The following is a 22,328-nucleotide window of genomic DNA, read 5'->3' as shown; positions in this document are numbered from 1 at the left end:
ATACCTGTTTTGTGAATTCCTCTTGACTCATGTGTGCATGTCCTTGGGTTTGAAGTATAATTCCTCCACCACTGACATTTTTTCTTTTCACTCCATTTTAGATGAACATATCGGTGGAAGAAATTGATCCATCATCTGAAAACGACACTGTTCACCTGCCTTCGCCCCTTCTCCCTGAGAGGTCTGGCGTGTCCAATATGACCATCATTATAACCAGCAACGGTACAATGGAAGACCATATGTTCCTCAACACAGTGGCTGCTCAGGCCCTCACAGGGATCTTTGTCTGGTCTGCCTTGCTCATAACATTTCACCAGGTGAGTGTGTCATTTCGCTGATTTGATTATTCTTGCTCGACGGGAACCCAAATCACTGCAGCTCTTTGGACGACAGCCTCGGAGTATTTGGCACTCTGTGATGTAAATGTGTAACGAGAGACGGCTGGGCTGTGTGAGAGCTCACCTCCCCTGCCAGAGGACAGAAATTAATGTTTATTTGCACAAAGGTGCATTACCTCACTGCACAGTGCACTGACTAGTGAGTGACTAGTGAGTGCAGTGTCCCAGCTCCCGCTGCACATGACATTATCTTATCTAGTCAAAAAGCATTTTCTTCATTCTCGACAGGTCTTTCTGCTGTGTGCTTGCCCCAGTGCATTGTGGGAATGTTTTGCTTACTTTGTGGTTGACAGGGGCCATCAGGCTAAAGGTTTCTCCTGCATTTTAATCTATTACAGGACAGTGAATACACAGCGAGTGGAAGTTGGTTAAGAAGAATAAATGGCCCAACACAGGCCACCTTTATCCAGAACCCATTTCATTGCTGTTGTAAATGAGTGTTTCCTCATGTGTGGGAGAGTTGCCCACTGTGCACAGATGATGGCTTATCATTACAGTTTTATCATTTGCAGAGAATAATGCAGTAGGGTGCAGTGTATTATCAGCGGGGAAATCAATTGATATTGCGATAACATTTTACAACATTATAAAAGATGAGGCTGTTCTCCTTTTCGCTGTGCTTTTAATGTGCTTCTCTTGTAATGGGTCCCTGATTTAGTTAATGATATTATGACTCTTCCAATGATGCTCAAGCTGGAAACCCTAAGCCTGTATCACACATGTTAACATTCATATGGCCATAAATATGCATTTTATGTGGTGTCAATTGTTATTTGAATCACTTTGTAAGCCATTTAAACATCCATTTAAAAAGCAGCAACACGTTGCCTCCTGTGATCCAAGAAAAAATACTAAACAATTCCTGCAAAGGGATTTGGAAGACGGCACCCCAGAAAATTGGTTTGTCTTTTTAATAAAGTCCTTGTATGGCCAAACACTTTCCAGGAAGACATTTTAATTGAACAAATAAACAGCAAGTGTACCACAGGGAGACTGGAGCAAGTTTGCAACAGGCGTCCTTTCTGTCACCAAGAATAAAATGGTCTGCAGAACTAATGTTGCAATGCAGGTGGTGTCTCATCTGACTTGGCCCCAGAGGATTGCTATAGACTCTCAGATCCACATTCTGAATACTAAACACATAGACAATGACCTTAGATCCTCTTTGCTGTGAAGTGGCAGGCTGTTTTGGACTGGTGCTTCAGTATTCTTGGAGGGTTTATTGGTCGTCTTGCAGCAGACTGGACTTATCTTCTGCACGTCGCTTGAGATACAGTTAGGAAAACCACATGTTAAAGATATTCTATTAGAGCAGAAATGGAGTTTTACCTGAGCTACCTCCACCCTCATGGTAATCAAGCTTTAATGCGTTGCCCGTCATGGGTATTAAGTCAAGTTGAATCTTTTCATCATTTAAGTTGAATTCTTGTGATATTCATCTGCTTCGACAAATGAATGTTTGCAAAACTTCAAAATGTTCTATTTACTTGTTTGATTTGTTTGAATAGAGCTGCAAAATTTAATTTCTTTAATAATTAAAACAAGGTCTTTGATTTTTTCAAAGACCTTGATTTTTCGTCTTAAATGTGATTATTTTCTGTCTTTGCTCCATATAACAAAGAAATCATTTTCACTGAATAACTTTTGTTTAGACATTTAAGAACATCATCAATCAAGGTCTAGGAAACACATCAGACTTTTTCGACATTTAAAAACTTTTTATTGACCACTAATCGATTAGTGGAGAGAATAATTTAGAGATCAATCGATTATGAAAACAATCATCAGTTAATCATTGGCCCTAGTGCAAACTGAGTGATGGCAGTCAGCATGTCACGCCCGGGAATGAACAAAAAGCTTCAAAACTTGCAGTAACTGATTCAAATGCTGCTCATTTCTCACAGCACGGGGAAACCATACATTGCCATGACATTATACAATCAACAGTGTAGTCAGTTGAAACCTGATCTCGTCTTTTGTTGACATACGCTTATGATGTTCGCTGTTGATCAGTATTTACCAAAACTGGAAATGATGATCTTGCATGTCTTGTTTGGTCCACAAACCAAAATGATTCATAATGTTTTTATTATAAGGAGCAAAGAAACCAGAAAATGTTCACATTTAAGAAGCTGAAAAATCAGGAGAAAAAACAATGAATTGATTAATTGAGTGATCATTGCAGTCAGTATCAGTAAGTATAAACTTTTGCAAAGACCCAAAACGGGGTTATCCCAATTTACTGCAAAGAAAGTTGTTTCCAGTGGCAAGATGATAATTATTTAAAATATATTGTCTGGTCATCACAATTTCCTAAAGCATGTTCAGTACAAGGGAAGTTGTAATCACACAGCAAATCTCTGAAAAACTAGAAATGTGTCTGCTATAAATCTACAACCTGTTAAGCCATTTAAACTGAAGTGTGTGCAGTTTTTATGAATTCTTCTGTTTAGAATTGTTCTTTATAGAGCTGTGGTTATTTGTGAATTGTGGCTTGAGTTTGGTGTGATTACTTTGATTGCACCCTGGTCCACTGTTGGCAGCCAAATGGGGAAATAAACATTTCGGCCAAGCGAGGAACTGGGTAGGCATTTTATATTGTCTTTTTCATGAGGAATGAACCATCAGGCATAACTAGAAGACTATTACCACATCTGTGGCCAAGCAGTAATATTTCCTAGTCTGATGTGGTCCATGTAATGGCTGTTTCTGCACGGCTACATTCATCTGCCATACTGGAGAAAGTGTTTGATGGATTTTTCAATTAAATCTGCTCATCGTTTAGTTGGACAGATCCTTGAGTACTCGTCAGATGAGAATTTATTTATTGCCTGATGTGTTAATTTGGCACTCGCCTAAACTGTGGAGACGTTTCTTTCCCACACCCTGCGCAGGATCAGATTCAGATATGTTGCCAGGTTTATGGCAGTTTCCGAACAGCATCATTGTGCTTTTGTTCAATTACTTAAATAACCTGCAGATTTGTGATGGGATTACCTGGGACCCTGCAGTGGGTACTGTACCCAAACGTCTGAAAACATGGGATCAAAATGGTAATGCTTGTCCTCACTTAAGCCTCACGAGTCACAACAGTGAAAAAAATTGACATTTCATTAAGTATTCAAGTTCGTCAAACATTGCTCTATCGTTATACAGCTCCCACTACTCTTGTTTTTATGTTTATGTAACTCTCTTATGCAATGCTGTCTGCTCTGGGAGAGGGTTGAGGATGGAGGATGTCACACCTTAATAAGCCTAATGTGATTATGATATGCGAGTATGGGCTATACAACGAAATAAAATGGGACAGAAAATCTTGCCTCATCTTAAACAGAATGCCTAAGGAAAACCTTTTGTATGTCATTTTAGAAACCAAAGATCAGCGAAACAATTAGATCTTTTGCCATATGCATAATTTCACATTCGATTATAGGCCGCATTGGGCAAGCTTGTCTATTTAAAAATGACAGGCCTTTATGTAAAATTCCTATGTTGATGTGATGATAAAGCAGTACAATGTAAGGTGTGGCCAAATGAGGTGGTTTGAATGGGAGTTTGGTGACCGATTTAAAATGAAGCTATAAATAATGCGATGCAGATAAAAACTTGTTTTATTTTTTGTCGTCAGCTCTGAGGAAGCTGTCATTCCACACCAATCATGTAGAGTATTATAAGGTTTGTATTCTACAACCAACGGTACTGGTCTTTTTCTTTTACAGTTGTAGTGTTTTTTTTAATATTCCAAAATAAAAATTATAGAGTGTTTTTTTTCTGGTGTCCAAATAAACAATGAATGGTGTTCCCTTATGTACAGAGAGAGTGATGTGAATATGTATCCACTCATTTAGTTGTCAAGTTAAAAATTACGAACAACATTTTTGTGAGATAACTTGGAGCTACACAATTCCACGTTATATCTCAATCGCATGTTTTGCGCTGTGTTTTCATTGTAGATCTATACCCATCTGCGGTCCTACACTGTCCCCAATGAGCAGCGCTACATCATCCGCATCCTGCTAATTGTGCCAGTCTACTCCTTTGATTCTTGGCTGAGCCTGCTCTTCATCAGCAACGACCAGTACTACGTCTACTTTGATTCCGTCCGAGACTGCTATGAAGGTAAATGTCACCAATTTTGGCTCCTTTTGAAAAAATGACACTGATCAACTACAATGTATGTACCATGTCTCGACTTTTTTATTTTAGCTAATCCAATTGATCATTTGTTGGATTGAGATTGAGGGGAATTTCAGGCCTCAACACCTTTAAACTCTTTTTACACAAACAATTAACAATTTTGTTGTGGAGCAGAACACATGACCTTATAGAAACATTTGACAACTCTCAGGTAATGCCTTACATGATGGGATTGTTTTTGGGCTTAAAGAGCTGCAGCAGTGAGTGCCTTCACTGTCTGAGCTCAAAGATTTGTGCTTCTGTTGTGTGATAAGCCTTGACAGGGCCTTGCATATGTTCTCTGTGGCTGCCTAACACCATATCAGGCAAACTGGAGATGCCTTATGTTGTCTGATGGTTTTCACTTACAGGCATGATTGAGGTTTTCAGATACTTCAAACTCATTTTTTAGGAACAGTTATTTTGCTTCCTAACACACATTTACATAAGCCATTATAACCAGGAAATAAATTGTATTCCATTGACCTTTTTGTGATTTTAATGTTGTGGTTGATCAGTGTCTGTTGACTTTCTGCTGTTTTCATATTTTAAATAGCTGTCAGCATAGAAAATAGGACCTTGCCAAACTCGCCTGTCACACCAGGCTTTGTCCTCATGAAGGTAGATCTATTTTTAGGTGTTACATTTCTAGGAAGAGTAATTTTAGGAGCAGCAGGCTTTGCACTTTGATGTGCAAATTGGAAAGAAAGAGAAGCCTACATTCAAATTATGTTGTGATCATTTGTTATGCTAAATCCTGCGGTGATCACGAGTTGTCTACAGTGGGACCTGCCTTGCAGATTGTAACATTATTACCATTTACACAATGTAATCATGATTATATGGCGAAGTTTTGGCACTGAAGTACTTAACCGGTGGCAAAGGTGAATCACATGCAAAATGGATTACAAGTAATTTGGGAAAGGGAAAAGTCGGAAATACATTATTCATGAGATTAGTTTCTAGTTTGTGGGCCAATTTTGTGGATGATTGATAGGGCCGCTTTTCAGAGAGCAGTGAGACTGGAATATTACCAGCAGTCACGACTAAAACATAATGAACCTTCTCTTGACTGGACACCATCTGCATTAGCTTCACTTAATCCTTCCTTAAATAGCAACAAAGGATTAGGAAAGGATTTCCCAGACACAGAACCATTGGAAGCTTCTTAATGTAAGGGCTGAAACATGTATTGTTCCAAAATGTAGAACTAATTATTATTGTTATTTTTTTAATCTTGTGTGTGTTCTCCCCTGATAATTAGCCCCCTTTTTAAAATGAAATTGTACTTGAAGGTGATGTTAAATTATTCCACAGTTAAAATGTGTCAATCTTCTTTCTTTTCACAGCATTTGTCATTTACAATTTCCTGAGCCTGTCCTTCGAGTATCTGGGAGGAGAGAGTGGAATCATGTCCGAGATTCGAGGGAAACCTATAGAGTGAGTTTTCTTTCCATTTCAGCCATGTGTGCAGTCTCAGCATATATGTGGCTTTTAATGTTATAACAGCTTGAGTCAGGAGTAATAAATACTTCAGATCCATTTGGGACTAACTGTGGTGTGGTTTGAGCTTCATATGTACAATCACAATAGGTGCAAGGTGCATGTTGCTGTTCCTGAATTAGCATTTACATTGAACACCACTCTGAGAGTTCTGGCAATAAACAACCGCAGTATTAATGTGTGGCAGTTATCCTTTATCTCAGAGCTTTTGACTTGCCTGGAATGGCCGTGCTTTATGGCTTACTCAGCCACAGGGCTGCAGCTCTTGGCCAGGTTCTTAAGACAGTGGAGACACTAATGTAAAGTCCTGATAAATTATCGCCATGCTTCACTACAGCCCGAGGAGACAAGATATACATTTCTACAACTCTTTTAGGATTTACATTCACAGTGAGGGTTTTCTTCATCATGGACCCAGTGTTGAACATTGAATATAATTCTCATTTATATTTGTTAGGGCTGTCAATCGATTAAAAAAACCAACTAATTAATTGCACAATTTTCTGTAATTAATCACGAAACTTGTTTCAGCCCTTCATCTGCTACTGTGCTAATTTTTTGGCATTTTTTAGCTAGAGACCCCTGAGCCCTCAGTTCTCCGTTGCGGTGCCGGATACGCAATGCAATTTTCCGCCCGATCAGTAGGGGTTGCTACCCAAGACTGGCCTAGTCCCACGACGGCAATACAACAATGCCGGGAGTGACTTCTTAAACTACAAAGGAGCTCACTCCATTGTGCTTATAGCAACGTGTGATGCCAGGTATTGGTTTAGGACCGTGGACGTCGGGACATATGGACGGGAGAGCGACGGTGGCGACCAATCTCAGCCCTTGCCGTCTCCGTTGTCCCTTGACAGAGTGACGGACACTTAAAAAATATTTAATGCAGCTTTAATGAAGTTGGATATTCGACAGACACTCGCTCTACAGCGCCACCCAGAGCAAGCGTCATCACCAGTCTCTTTCACTTGGAGCAGCATGGTGTATTTGTAGTTGTAGTTTCTGCGAGTGGGTTAAACATTTGTTTATTTTGTTGGATAGCACTAAACTTTTTTATTTTTTTTTTATTTGTGTGGTTCTATGTTTGCTGTTTAATTTGATCTGATAGTGCACTATTGTTTAAATAAAGTTTGTGGTGTTATTATATCTTTCCTTTAATTATTTTTACAATGTAATATCGCCTTTGCTAGTCTGAGTAGTTTTATATTAAGATATCGAAACCGTACCAATACCGTGGCCCCAAAACCGTGATACATACCGGACCGTGGAAAAACTGTACCGTTGCAGTAGACTGGCGAGGCCCCGTCGAGGTAATTTCAGCAGGGTGTTTTTGCTCTGAGGTGATATGCCAAGGACAAATGACTTCTGTGGTAATCTGTGGCTTTCAAACTGTGGAAATTACTTTAGTTTTGTCCAACAAGCCGTCAGGTAACTTTTTGCCTGCACACGTGACCAAAGGTTATGGGTCAGTCGCCACCGGAAGTAAACTTTTTTATTTACATTATTTCAATTAATAGCCAAAATTAACGTGTTAACATTGACAAGACTAATTTGTATATCATAGTGTATAATAGGGCTGTCACTTTAACAAAATTCAAGTTTGAACGGATATTACATGACACAGCCGGGGCAACTTCGTAGATATTCGGTTATCAGCACCCTCCCACCTGAAAACACAAACGTGACAGCATTGTTTATTATTATTTTTGCCTATCTGCTATGCCTTTGTGCTGCTTCACTTGGGTGGAGTTGACGGCTAAGTTAACAAGTGGGTCTGCAGATTTACTCTCAAATACCGCTTTTCTCTATGCTCTGGTAACATGGTTGTTTGACAGTTTAATTAGCTTGTGTCCTCCACTTTTTTTTTAACAGCTAAACTTTAGATGAAGAAATAAACGACATAACGTCACTGTCTTATTTTTCTCATGGATTCAGTCGACATGAGACCAAGACATAGATAAGATATAAGCACGCTGTGCTCACTTTATTGGCACATGGGATAATTACTTCCGACGGAGTGATGGATTCTAGGCTGTATATTTTTGCTTCCTTTCAGGAGACTGCCATCCACCGCTGCCATATTTCTTTAGCAGCCTGAACAAACAAACACATGTGCGTTTGCCTTTTGTAGCAGATGCTTATTTTGCATTTTAATCACTGATTCTCCCACTGGACCTTTCAATTTGTGGAAACTTAACATTCCCAACAAATCATTTTAAACTCCTAAAAACTCCATTCCACGTGCCGTGACTGAAATAAGGCTATAACTTGTTCTTGCATTTGATGTTTTAATTGTCAACATGAGAGCTGAATTAGGTCACATATATAACACACCATTACCTTGTTTACAGCCCGTGTGTACTGTCATACTGGCAACACCATCACAACACATTAGTAACACAGAGTCATATCTCAATTTATTTATTAGTTTAGTTGTTTTATATCTTTTTATATTGTCCTTAACTTTGATTGATTTGATTGAGACATTACTACATTGTACTACGATGGTGTGAAGAAGTCACAAAACCAAAAAAAACATATTGCTATGCCTATTACTAAAGTTAGCAGTGAAGAAAATAACTTGGAAATTATACTGGTGTGAACAGTGCACCTCAGATTTAGACTGGTTCTGTGGGAGTCGGGGGGAAAGACATTAGTGGAATTACTCTGCAGGCAACTTGATCCCGAAGTCCTCAGGTTGCCTTTTGCTGAGGAAACTGGCAAAGTTAAAGATTAATACAAAAATAGGTCAACATATGCATAAAGACTCCATTTATCAATGTATTTGGTAGTGTGCATTTTGAAGTTTGATAATTTTAGTCATTATAATTGTGATGATAGTTGTGTGTGCAGTCTGATGGTTGAGAGCATCTGAAGCACTCTGAGCACCACTGCAGGGCGATAAGGCTGAAGGTGCTGTGTAGCTGCATCAGGCTGATGTTATGAGCGGTTATTTTTAAGGATGAGGCTGAGTTTAGTCCTAATCTCTCTCTACTGCTGCTTCCCCCAGGCTCAGTCCTGGAGCAGAGTGCAGCCTCACTAGTTTGTTTATTTGATCAAGCTCACTGTCCCCCAAACTGCCTTTTTAACGACGACCACTGACCTACAGTGATGGCAAAGCAAAATACTGAGATGTTCAAATGCCTGCTGCAGGTCACCACATGAGTAGCGCCCCCGCTTTCCTTTTTTTGTGTGACTTACTGCAACCTAATCCATTTTGTCTTTGAAAGATCAAATGTCAGTCGCACCGAAGATAATGGAATATCAGGAATCCTTTAAATCCACTTCCACACACAACACCATGACCTGCTCTACTTGTATTGTTCCGATAACGTATTAAATGACAGCTTTATTTAGAGAGATGCACAACATTATCGTCACATTTTTGGTGCCGGCCAATATTGGCTGTAAAATGTATTAAGATCCACCCGTATGATAAATGACAAAAACAGTAAGATGAATAGGATGCTGGCTCCTTGGCTTTTGCCCTCTCTGCATCAACGCTCCAAACAGCAGTATTCTAGATAAGAAACTAGCAAGGCCCAAGTTAGTTGGTTTGTTATTTAGTCAAGTCTATCAGTGTGTTTGTGTTTCCCACTCTCTGTTTTCTTGTACTTTTTATCTGATGTTTCATTGCGGACATGCTTTAATAAGACCCTTTCTCTTTGGTTTCTCAGGTCAAGCTGTCTCTATGGTACCTGCTGCCTCGGTGGTATGAGCTACTCCATTGGCTTTTTAAGATTCTGCAAACAGGTGAACATCAATCATCCTCTTATCTTTGTTCTGGAGGTACTCTGTTCAACCACTGAAATAAATGAACACACTTTGGAAAACAAGTATACATTTTTTTTATATATACTGTATTGTACATTATCATTCTACCCAGATGACCATGCTCCTTAAATATGGCAAATACTGCAGTTGACTGTGTGCTTCCCAGGTGATAACATCCCCTGTTTCTTCAAAAAGCAAAACAAGCAATTGAAGCCAGGTGACAGCAGCTTGATAATACACAGAGAGATGACATTGGCTGCCAGTGCAGAGCTTCCTGCCAGTGTTTTAAAATGCTGCTTCAGCTCCCAGGCTAATGCTGATGGAAATTGGAACTGAGCATTTTGTCTTCTAAACAATATATACAGTCATATTAACTTTTTTTTATATTCTGCCAAGCGAAAAACTCTCCTGAGCAGGAAGGACAATTTAAAAGGGGGGATTTTTAAAGTTTTCTCTGGCGGCTTTTCTAAAAGGACGTACTTAGATAATATTTCTCAGGCAGAGCACAATGCACAAGAATCACTTTGACTGGCGTGTCGTTTTTGGGCACAGTGTATCCCTGGAGCTTTGCATCGCAAAAGTTTTCCGCCTTTTGAAATGGCACATCCTCAATGTCATTCATGGAGCAAAGTTTCAGAAAATCGATATATTGAATACAAACTATAAAATGCTGTTTTGTGGGGTCAATATTCACAAAAATGAAATAATGATTTTGTGCTGTCACACTAATTTATTCACACTTGAAGTTCTCCCATTATATTGATCACATGGTCATGTGTCATGGAGTGAGATTTTTCAAAGAAAACTTCAGTTGTGATAAATTCACATCAAAAGTAAGCAATCCTTGGCAAAAGGTCTTTTCCACTCATCACAGTTGAGCAGTAAACTAGTCAGACACCATCATTAGGTCTAAAAGGCCTTGATACAGTGGCAAAAAATAATAATATTAAAGTTATTAGCAGCTTTAGTGTATAATTAGAACAGAAATGATTGCTATGGAAAAGCAGCTTAGAGTTCTGGCAGTTCAGTTCGATGAGTTTTGAGGATGAGTTCCTTAATTGTATTGTAAAATACTTTAGGGCTTTTCCCCCTTAAACTGGCTTAAACTAAACCCTTTGAACCCCCAGTGTTCAGCTTTTACAACTCTGAAGTTGTGGGTTGAAAAGATAGTAATGAAATAAAATGGCTCTATGAAACATTGTGGGATCAACAAATATACCACGAGCAGCTGAAACTACAGTTCACACAACATCAGAGCCAAAATGAGTCAACATGAGCCTTAAAAATATTGCAACTGTATTGAGACAAACTCTGAGGTAAGATGATCTTTCATTACTCCGTTTGTCTCGTTTATACAAGTAATCCTGTTGTAGCCATTAACCTATTCGACGCAGCAACAAAAGCATCTGACCATGTCAAACTTTAACAAACACAGACATGCTGCATACCCACAGAAAGGTCAGAAACCCAGCTGAGAGCTCATATAAACCATTCTTATGTTCACGAAAACACAGTTAAAACACTGATGGATCAAACCAGCAGGAGCAAAAAAAAACGTTACAGCGCACACATTGAAAAGCAGAACCGGAGCATCAGCGTGATTATGTAAACAAAAAAAAACATGTGTCGGCTGGACAAAGGTGAATCCACAGATTCCAGCGGTACTATTTTTATCACTCTACGACCAAGATTCACGGATCCAGCCCCAAAATAAGAGCAAAACGACAACTGACTTTCAAGAAATACGAGTAGAAATGTTGTCTTACCTTTGCTGTTTATCAAAACAAGTTATTTCCACCGGAACAAAACCACTTCTAATGAAGAACTACACTCTGCAGCATGCTTTGGGGAAGCCAAATGTCCGCGCAAATGCATCATATGAATTTATGTCCTTTTGACTCGCTAACGAAGTGATTCACACATTTTGGGACTGGGGTCTGATTCTACTGGTTTAGAGGTTTAAAACAAGCCGCCAATCACCCTAATTGACCAAGGTAAGCCAGAGCTATGGCGCTGCGTAACTGAAGACGCTGCAGAGTCACAGAGTTGTTATTACGCACCGCACAGGGAGCATTGATTTACTGTGAGTTTTCGTACTTCTTTTTAGACTTGTAGTGACGTATAGATAAAATTAAATGTTTTTTTAAATAATTTGTTACCTAAGAAATCCCAAATGGCACAGATGGTGCCAAGCTGTGCCAAAAGAGAGAACGCCTAGACATCTCTTTACTAAAACCTTTGTAATTTCACTCTGCTTTATTTCAGCAGCATCAGACTTTGCACAGCTCATGTCCACATGCTGTTACATGACCTCCATGTGTTTTTAAGCTCCTACTGCATATTTTAAAGGTGATATTTGCCTTAAAATGCAATTTTTTTTTAGGCCAGAGAAAAAATCTCTGTTATGCTAAAGAGTTATGCTGTGTTCCATGTACATTTACTCTGACACAGTGGCATCTACAGTGAAGCTTACACCTCTGGTGGAATCTCACAAGTGTTATATGTATTTTGATTCCAAGATAATCCACATAGTGCTTGTAACTGCAGAGATTTACTCTATTTATTTTGGGCATGTCATTTCCGAGCAGGGACTCCAAAAAGAGGGTCAGGGAGGAAGTGGTTAATAAACAGTGAAAACTATAATTGGAATAAGCAAGCACCAACAAATTCCCTTGCTTTCTGACAAAAGTGCATTCCGACCGCCCTTAAAGAAATTAAACCCAAATTACATTTGGTTTGTTTCACTCCAAAGTTTTTTGTTTGTTTGGTTTTTTTTAAGATTTTTTTATTAATTGTTTTGTTTTGTCCCTTAAAGGGAAGAAAATCAATAACTATACTTAAGTAGATATTATCAACGGAGCCAGAGAGTTTCCTTGGAGAAAATAAAGATGCAGGAGTGGACAGCAGCACAGTGGCTGGGAGAAGAATGAGAAACCACAGGACAATTAAAACAATGGCCTTGTGATCCTATACATAGATTCATAATTAAACAGTAAGCAAGTTAGACAGACCGTTGGTAGTACACCAAACATACGGGTGTTGCTATTAATTGAGACTCAGGAGAAATTTAGTTCTGTCAATAGTTGCCACCAGTGACAGATTGTAATGAACTCGGAAGTGGTAAAAACAAATTAAAGTGGAAAGAAAAAAACAGTTTGGGTAATTTCAGGCTGTGAATTCGCCATGAGACATTGTTTTTTGTTTTGTGGTAGGTGTCTGTAGGTTGCAAGTGAAAAACGAGCATCGTCTTAAATTGACTCTTGGATCCAGTTTGCAGTAAAGCTTTCCGCCTGGCTGATGACGAGAAAGCATAGCTTAAAATACAGAATTTGCATATCTTTCACTTGTATCATGCAGTGTAAACTGACACTTGCATGTAGCTCCACACTAAAGTTAATTTGTTGGTGTTTATGAAGTCTGATTGTGCATGGATGCATTAACTAAATTAATTTGAGATAGAAACCGTGGTTGACTTTTAATTCACTGAAACTCTGAATGTGCATTGTGTTTTAAATATACAGCATGTGGGAACGTTGAATTCTTGATTATTTGTTGGCACGAAAATGTGCATAGAACAAGCAAAGACTGTCAATATAGATACATCATTTATATATGCTTTGTTATTGATGTCATTTTGTAAAAGCCACCACTGGCCATATAAAACAAAGTGTCACGCTGCTTATCAAGTCAAACCTTCCTACGGTTTCATTTCTGAAATTAACAATATTGATATACAGTAGACTGAAACTGGAAACCTCACAAAAATTAAGATCTGCACCCACAATCCTAGCAACAGTCCCCCAAGATTATCAGTATCGGATGCTTTCTGTGATATGATCAAAAAAACTGCTTGAGCAGAGAATGCATGCTGTTTTCTGTGTTTTTTGCTGCATTTTTTTTTTTTTACTTGGCGTTGTCTAAATCCTGAAGCTGGGAAACCGCTTCACCCACTGTCCAAAATAATCTTCTCCTCCAAAACTCACAAATTAATAATAATCACATTATTATCTAATGTGTTCAATTTATGCTTCAACAAACACTCATTTAATTGGCAGGACTATTTCCTGGACGCAAGCAGTTGCCAGGTAACTGCTGAGACTCCAGGAAATAGGCAAAGTAAGGTAGAGCCAAGAAATTATCGAGTGAGCTATCAACCTGAAGACAGGTGAATTCCAGTCACTGTGCTAACAGAAGCTAACCAGCAAACTAAGTTAAGCTTTTTTGTATATGCAACATACAGTCTACTCAAACCCCTCAACAATTTAGTCAGTCACAAGATGTGAAAATACCCCCTTAAATTTTAGTTGTTTAAGGAATAGTACAGGCTTAATTGTGTTTAAATGAGGCGCTGACACATTAGCAACTGTGGTTTTGCCAAGCATGCAGATAACATGGCTGCCAGCAAGGACAGAAGGAAAATCAGATTTCAGCCTCTAAACATCTGGCTCACTTAATAAAACCTATACATGCTTAAGTCTACAATATCTCAGCAATATGTTTGTCTCAGTTTGTAAACTGTACTCTCCCCCAGGACAGCCAATAGAGAAAATCAGCAATTGTATAACAGCACACAGGAGATGATAATCTGTTTGCTAATCAGTACATTCAAATGTGGTGTTCTGTTACTTTGGTGTTTGAAATTCGCTGTTTGGATGTACTCAAGTGACACAAACTTGAGCACAGCTCCATCCACTGCGACACGGCAGGAAAGCTGGAGCCATGTGACAGGGATTTCCTTGCAGTAATTCAAAATCTACATCAACACAAATAAACAGATTTTTCACTGACCTACAGGAGAACCAGATCGTTAATGTAGTTTTTGTAGACTTCCAGTCCCACTAGTGGTAAATTTTGCTCAGCGTTGTGGTCCTTCATCCGGCAAAAACAGAACTCTTGCCTATTCTCCGTGTACTGCCGGAGCAACGAGGCAGCCGGTACACGACGGAAACATAGTTGGTGGAAGCAGACACATTAACAAATGTGGATGCAAATCACTTCCAATGCAGCAACCGAGACACAGTGCAGTTAGAGATGCATGGAAAATTCAGTCACCGAAACATTTTGACCAAAAATGGCCAAAAAAGTAATTTTCACTTTTCAACTGAAAGACTGAAAACTGAAACAACATGACCGAAACGGGATGTTGTGATGACGCAAGCAAAACCTGCGGCCAACACGAGCCTGTCTATTTCCGCTTAGAGTCTGTCCAAGATCAGTTTGGAGCACCAGTAACACATTCCAACAAGATGTGAGTACACGGTGGAACAGCACCTATTAAATGCTGGAAAGTCTCTTTTCGCAAACGAGAAACTTGGCTGCATACAGCGCAGATTATGAACTCCCCGCGACATTCACTTCACACAAGAAAACATTCTCTCTCTTTGAGCAGTTAACTAAAGAGATCAGCTCATCTGATGCATCTGTCATTCCATTAATTGCAGCACTATAACATCTTCTACACAAAGAGTTTGAGACACAGAGTTAAAACAATCAAAAGTGCGCTCTTAAGAGTCTGTCAACATGTTTTACTAAGATCTACTTGGATCCCCTGCAACTCATCGCGACTGTACTCGATCCTTGTCATAAATATCATTACTTGGATGTGGGGATAAAGCAGCGCGTAGAGAAATAGTCCACTCTGCTTTTGATACAGAGAGCCCGCTAGGAGACGGAGAAGTGCAGGAGCGGTGCACAGAAATAAAAGGCCTGCCTGTCTGCGCCAGATGAAGGGCATGCACCCTCGTTGTCTAAATATTTTCATAGATTCTTAATTGAATTATTCTTTGAAGCATAAATATCAATCTATACAATTGCGATGCCTTGACTTTAGTGACTTTAGCACACAGTCCCAGCCATACCAACACAATTAGATGGCACAGAATTGGCATAATAATTTCTTTGTGTTTCGGTTTTCAGCCGAGTGTTTCCTGATGTTCAGTCAGGATCTAATCCTTAAAGACAAATGGTGGATTGTAACAAAGATGCCAGAACAGCAATGGTTGAACAGATATAATGGTGAAAGAGAGGAAACGACAACATGGACACCTGCTTGTTTCTCTTTTGATGTACATATTGAATGTGATGTTCTTCCCATTCCTCCTCCTCCCCCTCTCATGGTGTCCTTGCTTGTGTAAATGTCTCATTCTGAATTGTAATGTGCTCTCCAGGCAACTCTCCAGTTCTGCGTTGTCAAGCCCATCATGGCAGTCATCACCATCATCCTGCAGGCCTTTGGCAAATATCATGATGGAGATTTTAAGTGAGCGTCATCACTGTTTGCATTTCACTCTTCATGTGTCGTATACATTCATGCCATTTCCAGCAGGCGCACATGCCGTTTGTGTGCACATGGACAATGTTTTTCAACCATACATGGTTATATCACCTTGTCACAGCAAGGGTGAAGAAAATAAAGGATTTTATTTCTGGTTGTGCTGGGTACAAACTTTGCTGGTTAATGTCACCCCAGTCTCAATCGCAGCCTCTGGTTATTGTGTTGCAACTAAAGAAATTATGTTTTTATAGTCTTCTCCAGGCGTTCTGAAATGAAGCCCCTAAAGTGTTATTGTATGTTACCCTTTATGTTATAAAGAGAGACGTATCGTTTCATTTTGCACTTTGACTTGACGTCAAAGGCTGGGGATGAATTGCAGACTGAAATTTTTAATTCCGGCGCGTTTCAGTTCTCCAGATGAGTCAAAAAGGGTCTCAACAGAATATGGAGCGGGTTATGTACTCCGTAATATTGTCTGTATGTGTGTAATCAAAAGCCATAAAATCTGCAGCCCCATAAACTGCCTGAGTTCTTTTCACAAGCTTCTCTGCGTCGGAGTTCAGTATCTGAAGATTCAGCTGTGACAACACTTGTCTCTGAACTACTCAAGCAAAGCACAGGCTTTAACAGCAGCTTGAGATAGAAGAACGGAATCTGCTTTATTCCGTCGACCTCTTGATAGGCATGATTACATTCTTCCTGCTTATTCCTCTACACTTCAACAGTAAAAGTAGGAAGCAGAAGGAAAAGGCTTTTGTTTTTTTTTACAGCTTTTTTAAGCCTTTTTGAATGCATCTTTTTTATGATTCTCATATTGTTTACTTAAATACTTTCATCCGACCACGCACTCTGTTCTGCCTGGGAGTAATTAGTGTAGTCACAGCTGAATCCTCAGAGATACTCTCCATAATGCAAAGAGGGAAAGAAAGGCAGGCTGACAATAACATATAGGCAAATGTGTGTTCATCAGACACCTTCCAAGCCGGGTAGCATGTATACAAAGAGCTTTTATTACTGCTCGTTCATGGGAGAACAAAAAGGCTGCATTTCAGTGGGATAATACTGCAAATGTGATGCTAAATATGAGTTGCAGTCGCAACATGAATAAATTGACACTGTGAAAGGGAAGTTACCGTACTCGTCTTGTCATATGATCACAGATGGGTAAATGTCACACATTTTAAAATGTCTGCACTTGTGAAGATGCTGATTCATCTGCTCTCTGCTGATCTCATCTTCTGTTGCAGTGTGAATGGAGGATACCTGTATATCACAATTATCTACAACCTCTCAGTCAGTCTGGCCCTCTACGCACTCTTCCTCTTCTTCTTCGCCACGAGCGACCTGCTCAGGCCGTACGAGCCGGTGCTGAAGTTCCTCACAATTAAATCAGTCATCTTCTTATCTTTCTGGCAAGGTAGGGTCACCTTACGCCTCTACTGTTGTTGATGGTGATGGTCTTCAGTTTTCCCCTCAGGGGTTAATAATGTAGTTCTGATTCTGATGTTTTCTGCTTTGTAGGAATGGTGCTCGCCATCTTGGAACGCTGTGACGTCATCCCCAACGCGCTCTTCATCGATGGAGAAAGGGTGGGTGCTGGGACCGTGGCTGCAGGCTGGCAGAACTTCATCATCTGCATCGAAATGTTCTTCGCCGCCATTGCCTTGCGATACGCCTTCACCTGCACCGTCTACCAGGAGAAAAAAAACGAAGTGCCAGGTGAGAGCATCCAATGTCCACTCCATTATTCATTTCCTCCACTGATGTTTCAGCAGGTCTTTAGTTAAAGGACGGGTTAACCTCGATCCAGGACGACGGCAGTGAAATAGGTTGAGACCATAAAACATTTTTAATGAAGTACAAAAAAAGGCGAATCTACCAAACTGTGTGCATAATTATTTTAAATATGAATCTAATGACTTCCACCACTCTACTTGAGTTTTACCTTGTAATTAATATACTCACTAACCACTTTATTAGGTACATCTGCTTAAAGCAGCTCAATGCATTTTGGCATGTGGACATGTTTACATCATGTTGTAATTTAGTACAGTGTAGTTTGTTAGGAATGTTTCTATATAGTATTTAAAGTATGCTATAATGGGAAACCATGGCTGCTCTCTGCTAAATGTAAGGGAATGCCGATTGTTCGGATTTTAAAGCCCACCTTATTTTATTGGTTGCAGTAAACATTTTCAGGGTAACGGCGAGATTCACCAATTATAGAGATATTGCTATTACCTTTTGAGGATTGTGGATAGCGTAGTATTTTTCATTGACATAGGAAATATTACTGTTCTCTGAAAAGACAGTTGCACCTGAGTACATTAAATAGTTACGAAAAAGATTCGATTGATAATATATATATTTCTAAAGCTTTTTTAAGCTCCTCTATTCTAACTGAAACATGAGTATCTGCATATGTGTGAGTTTCTTCCTCACCAGCTCTGCTGTTTCGAGCTGCCTCTCATTCAGCAGGTGTCGTCTTCAGCCTGAGGGTATACATAGTTACTCATGGCTCGCAGGACAGATGCCATTAAAGAAAGGCAGCGGAAGATGAAGAGGAATTCGAAGTACATTACAGTAACTAGCAGAGAGCGTGGGGCGCCCCCTTTGACGTCAGCTCTGTGTGCGAGTAGAAGACAAATGGAAGCCGAAGGAAAAGCCCTCTGCAGTGATATCAATCATTTTCCTGTTTCCCCCCCACCCCTATAAGAAAACCATCCATCCCACTGAGCTGCTTAATATGCAGAACTACTGGAAGTCATGTGGAGACTGGAGCATTTCTCCATCAGTTTGATGTTAACATTTATTTATATTTTTATAAATCGAGATGAAAATCGAAGAGGGCATGCAATAAAATGTATATTTTTCATCCTCGGTCATGCTGACATGGACATTTTATTGTCCATTTTAAGTGGAATAATAACTCAGGCTGCTGCAATTAATTGATTACTTAATTCATTTCAAACTATTTTGATAATTCATTAATCAGTGGGTTTTTTTTAACGTCTTCTGATATTTTCTGGGTTGTTTTTTTTTTTTTGCTCCATTTAACAAAATAATCATTAAATTTGGTTTGTGGAAAAAATAAAGACATCATTTTTAGGTTTGGGAACCACCAATGTACATTTATCAGCATTTTCTGGACCAAGCAACTAATCCATTGAGAAAAGGAATGATTATGAAAATGGAAGAATAGTTTCAAATCTGATAACATTTTCTCCACAGCGTTGGACAACTCATTGTGACATTTGTCCTTTTGCTTTAACAAAAGTATTTTGGGTCTAGAATTAGTTCTGCTGCTGCCGCTGCTGCTGCACCTGGAGGTGTTGATGTACATGATTCCAGAGGTTGCAGCACCTCTGTTTTACTGTTCCTCCACTTCAGCCTTGTAAACCAGGAAAGCAGCCTGTAGGGAGAAACTCAGCAGACCATGCCTAACTGCTTTGTGCCCCCACTCCACCTTTCCCTTCTCACCACCTCCACCACATCCAACTCAATCCAGACAGCACTGCCAGTGACCCTGAAACAGAAGGGCTGTGGATGTCTGCCAGCTCTCCTCTTCACTTTAGACACCATTTTTAGTTCTGGGGCAAATTCAACCTGGCTCACAGTTGGGTGCTGTGGAAGCATCAGTGGAGACAATAGCTGTGACTGAGTTCACTTCAGTCCATTTAATGACCACAGTCTGTGAGAAGGCTGTAATGAAAGAAAGAACTCCTTTAGTGATGTTTTCAGTATTATTGTTTCAGTGCTTGGCATTTGGATTATTTTACAGCAGCATTACCAAACTCTATGTGTTTTAAAGACCGCAAACCATTAGGGCTGCAACTCACTATTATTTTCATAATCAATAATTTAGTCGATTATTCTCTTGATTAATTCTTTTGTCCATGAAATGTCAAAATGCCGATCGGTGTTTCTCAAAACTCAGAATGATGACGTTCTCGAAACGTCTTGTTTTATCAACAAACAAAAAATCATTCACCTTTTATTGATTTCTTTGTTAAATGGAGCAAGAAAAACACCAGAAAAAAATCACATTTAAGAACTTGTTTTAAGTATTTAAAAAATAAACTCTCAAATTGATTACTCAATTTGACATAAGTAGTTGATGAACGATCATCAATAATCGATTGCGTCCCTTATCCCCAGGATCTTTTCAAGAAGTTATATTAACTATATGATGCAATTATGAAACGGCATTATTTTTAACACATCTCTCCGATTGCCTAGATGTGTCTTCATTACAAGTATTAAGCTGCAACATTTCTTCATCATCCAACCACTTTTAAAACGCCTTGTCGTTTTTTTTTTTTCCCCCGTGCCGTTTCTGCAGACAACATCCCCCCGATGCAGAGCATCTCCAGTGGCCTGAAGGAGACCATAAACCCTGGCGACATGGTGCAGGACGCCATCCACAACTTCTCCCCCGCCTACCAGCAGTACACCCAGCAGTCCACGCAGGAGGTGGTCCCACCCAGCGCCAATGGGAAGGTGGTCACGGGCAACATGCCCTCCCGCAAGTCTGATAAAGTCATGCTGATTACCTCTGATGATGAATTCTAGGCATTTCTCCAGCACGCTCCAGGTGTTTGTGTCCCTGCCACCCCCCTATCTCTGACCCCCTGGTGGAAACAGCTGTATCGTACACTACACAGAGCTGGATGGAATCCAGATTATTTCATTTTCCCAGTATTTATTTTAAAAAAAAAATGGACTTCTTAATTCTCATATCGTGTTGCGGGGAATGATTTAAGCATCAAGAGGAGCATAAAATTGATAAGACGTTTTTTAAGAATAATCTCAATGAACTAATTTGCCTGCATGTTGGCAGCAGCAGAAGGAAAACGGTGTCACCTAAAGTTTAACGGTAAAGTCTGGAGTGGTGCTTCTCCTTAAGTCAAGCTGCACACGGCGTCGAGCTGTGCCTGTGATCTCGCTTCTGTCTGTGTGATTACATCAGCGCTGGCCTCTGGCCGCATCGAGCACGTTCCTTTCTGATGCGTGTCGGTTTGAAAGAGGAGATGATTAACGCCATACGCGACTCCAGGTGAAGGAAGCGGAGGGAAGCCAGCGACGGCTGGGATTGACACTTCAGAGGCGGTCTCATCCACATGTTTCAAGTATTTGCTGAGAATTCCTCTGCATGATTTCCTGACGAATGGGGAAGGGGGAAAATAGTCTCCTCAAAGATGCGTTTGGATAAAACTGTCTCCTACATTGAGGGCATCGTGTTATTCTCATTAATTTTTCCCAGCATGCTAAAGAGCACAATTCAGTGCAACTAGACCAAACAGCCATTTACTAGAACTTCTTAATTAGTCTTTTGCAGCTTGTAATGTACACTCTTAACAAATTAGGCTTTTTTTTTTGGTTTTCAATGTGCTCACAAGGTTATTCCTGACATCATTTAAATTCTCACTGGGATTATGAAACGTGTTCAGAATTGAATGGTTGTAATCGTGGTGTTTTATGTTTGCTTTTAACAAAAACAAGTCTTTCTTAATATTATGAATTTAATTTTATTTAAAGTGTGTGCACTTCAGGCATAGTCGGACCAAACCAAATTATGTGTGGAGCAGAGTATAATTACAAACGGTAACTTTTTTTATTCACTGTTTGTCACATGGGAGATACACATATCCTGTAGCTTTCTTACCGGTAGGTAGTTTTATATGGAAAGTTATAGTTTATTGAATTTTGAAACTCTCTTGTGCCAATGCTAGCTGTCTTTCAGGGAAAGCCTAAATTAATTTACAGTTAAATATGTGTAATTGTTAGTTTGTCAAATAAAATGATGTGTTTTTTTGCCTCTGTAACTCGCGTTGAATTGAGTACTGGTGCGGGTTTAGATGAGGGGGGGGGGGGCTTTATTTTGAAGTACACAAGACACAGCAGAATAATTTACCATATTTTAAATCAGAGCAGAAACAAATACAGATTTTTTTTTTTATTTGTACATGAGGGTAGTTCATCAAGGAAAAACATGTAAATAAATGAATGTAAAATAAAAAATAATTTAGGTGTTTTTTTTTTTTTCGCTTTAATTACACAAATCAAGGAAATAAATATAAAAAATATATATGAGCAGAATAATGACAAGCTGAAGGGTACATACTCGTGGATGTGCTGCCTTATTACTGTCCTTCCTTACAGTCACTCATTAGACGCCTCATTACAGTTGCCATGAGGATACA

General features: G+C 39.5%; 1 protein-coding gene across 1 annotated transcript; it reads left to right on the top strand.

Annotated features, from left to right (window-relative positions):
* Positions 1–101: 101 nt before the first annotated feature.
* On the top strand, positions 102–20,697 carry tmem184a (transmembrane protein 184a; the record flags this gene model as incomplete). Its single annotated transcript, XM_083896784.1, has 8 exons — positions 102–317; positions 4,352–4,517; positions 5,924–6,014; positions 9,755–9,830; positions 16,019–16,110; positions 17,373–17,542; positions 17,647–17,844; positions 20,468–20,697. The coding sequence occupies 8 exons, from the start codon at positions 102–104 to the stop codon at positions 20,695–20,697; spliced, it is 1,239 nt and encodes a 412-aa protein (XP_083752910.1).
* Positions 20,698–22,328: the final 1,631 nt, after the last annotated feature.

Source organism: Microchirus variegatus, assembly GCF_963457635.1.
Source record: "Microchirus variegatus genome assembly, chromosome: 10".
Taxonomy (NCBI): domain Eukaryota; kingdom Metazoa; phylum Chordata; class Actinopteri; order Pleuronectiformes; family Soleidae; genus Microchirus; species Microchirus variegatus.
The sequence above is the reverse complement of the archived record's forward strand: the minus strand, read 5'-3'. Positions and strand labels throughout refer to the sequence as shown.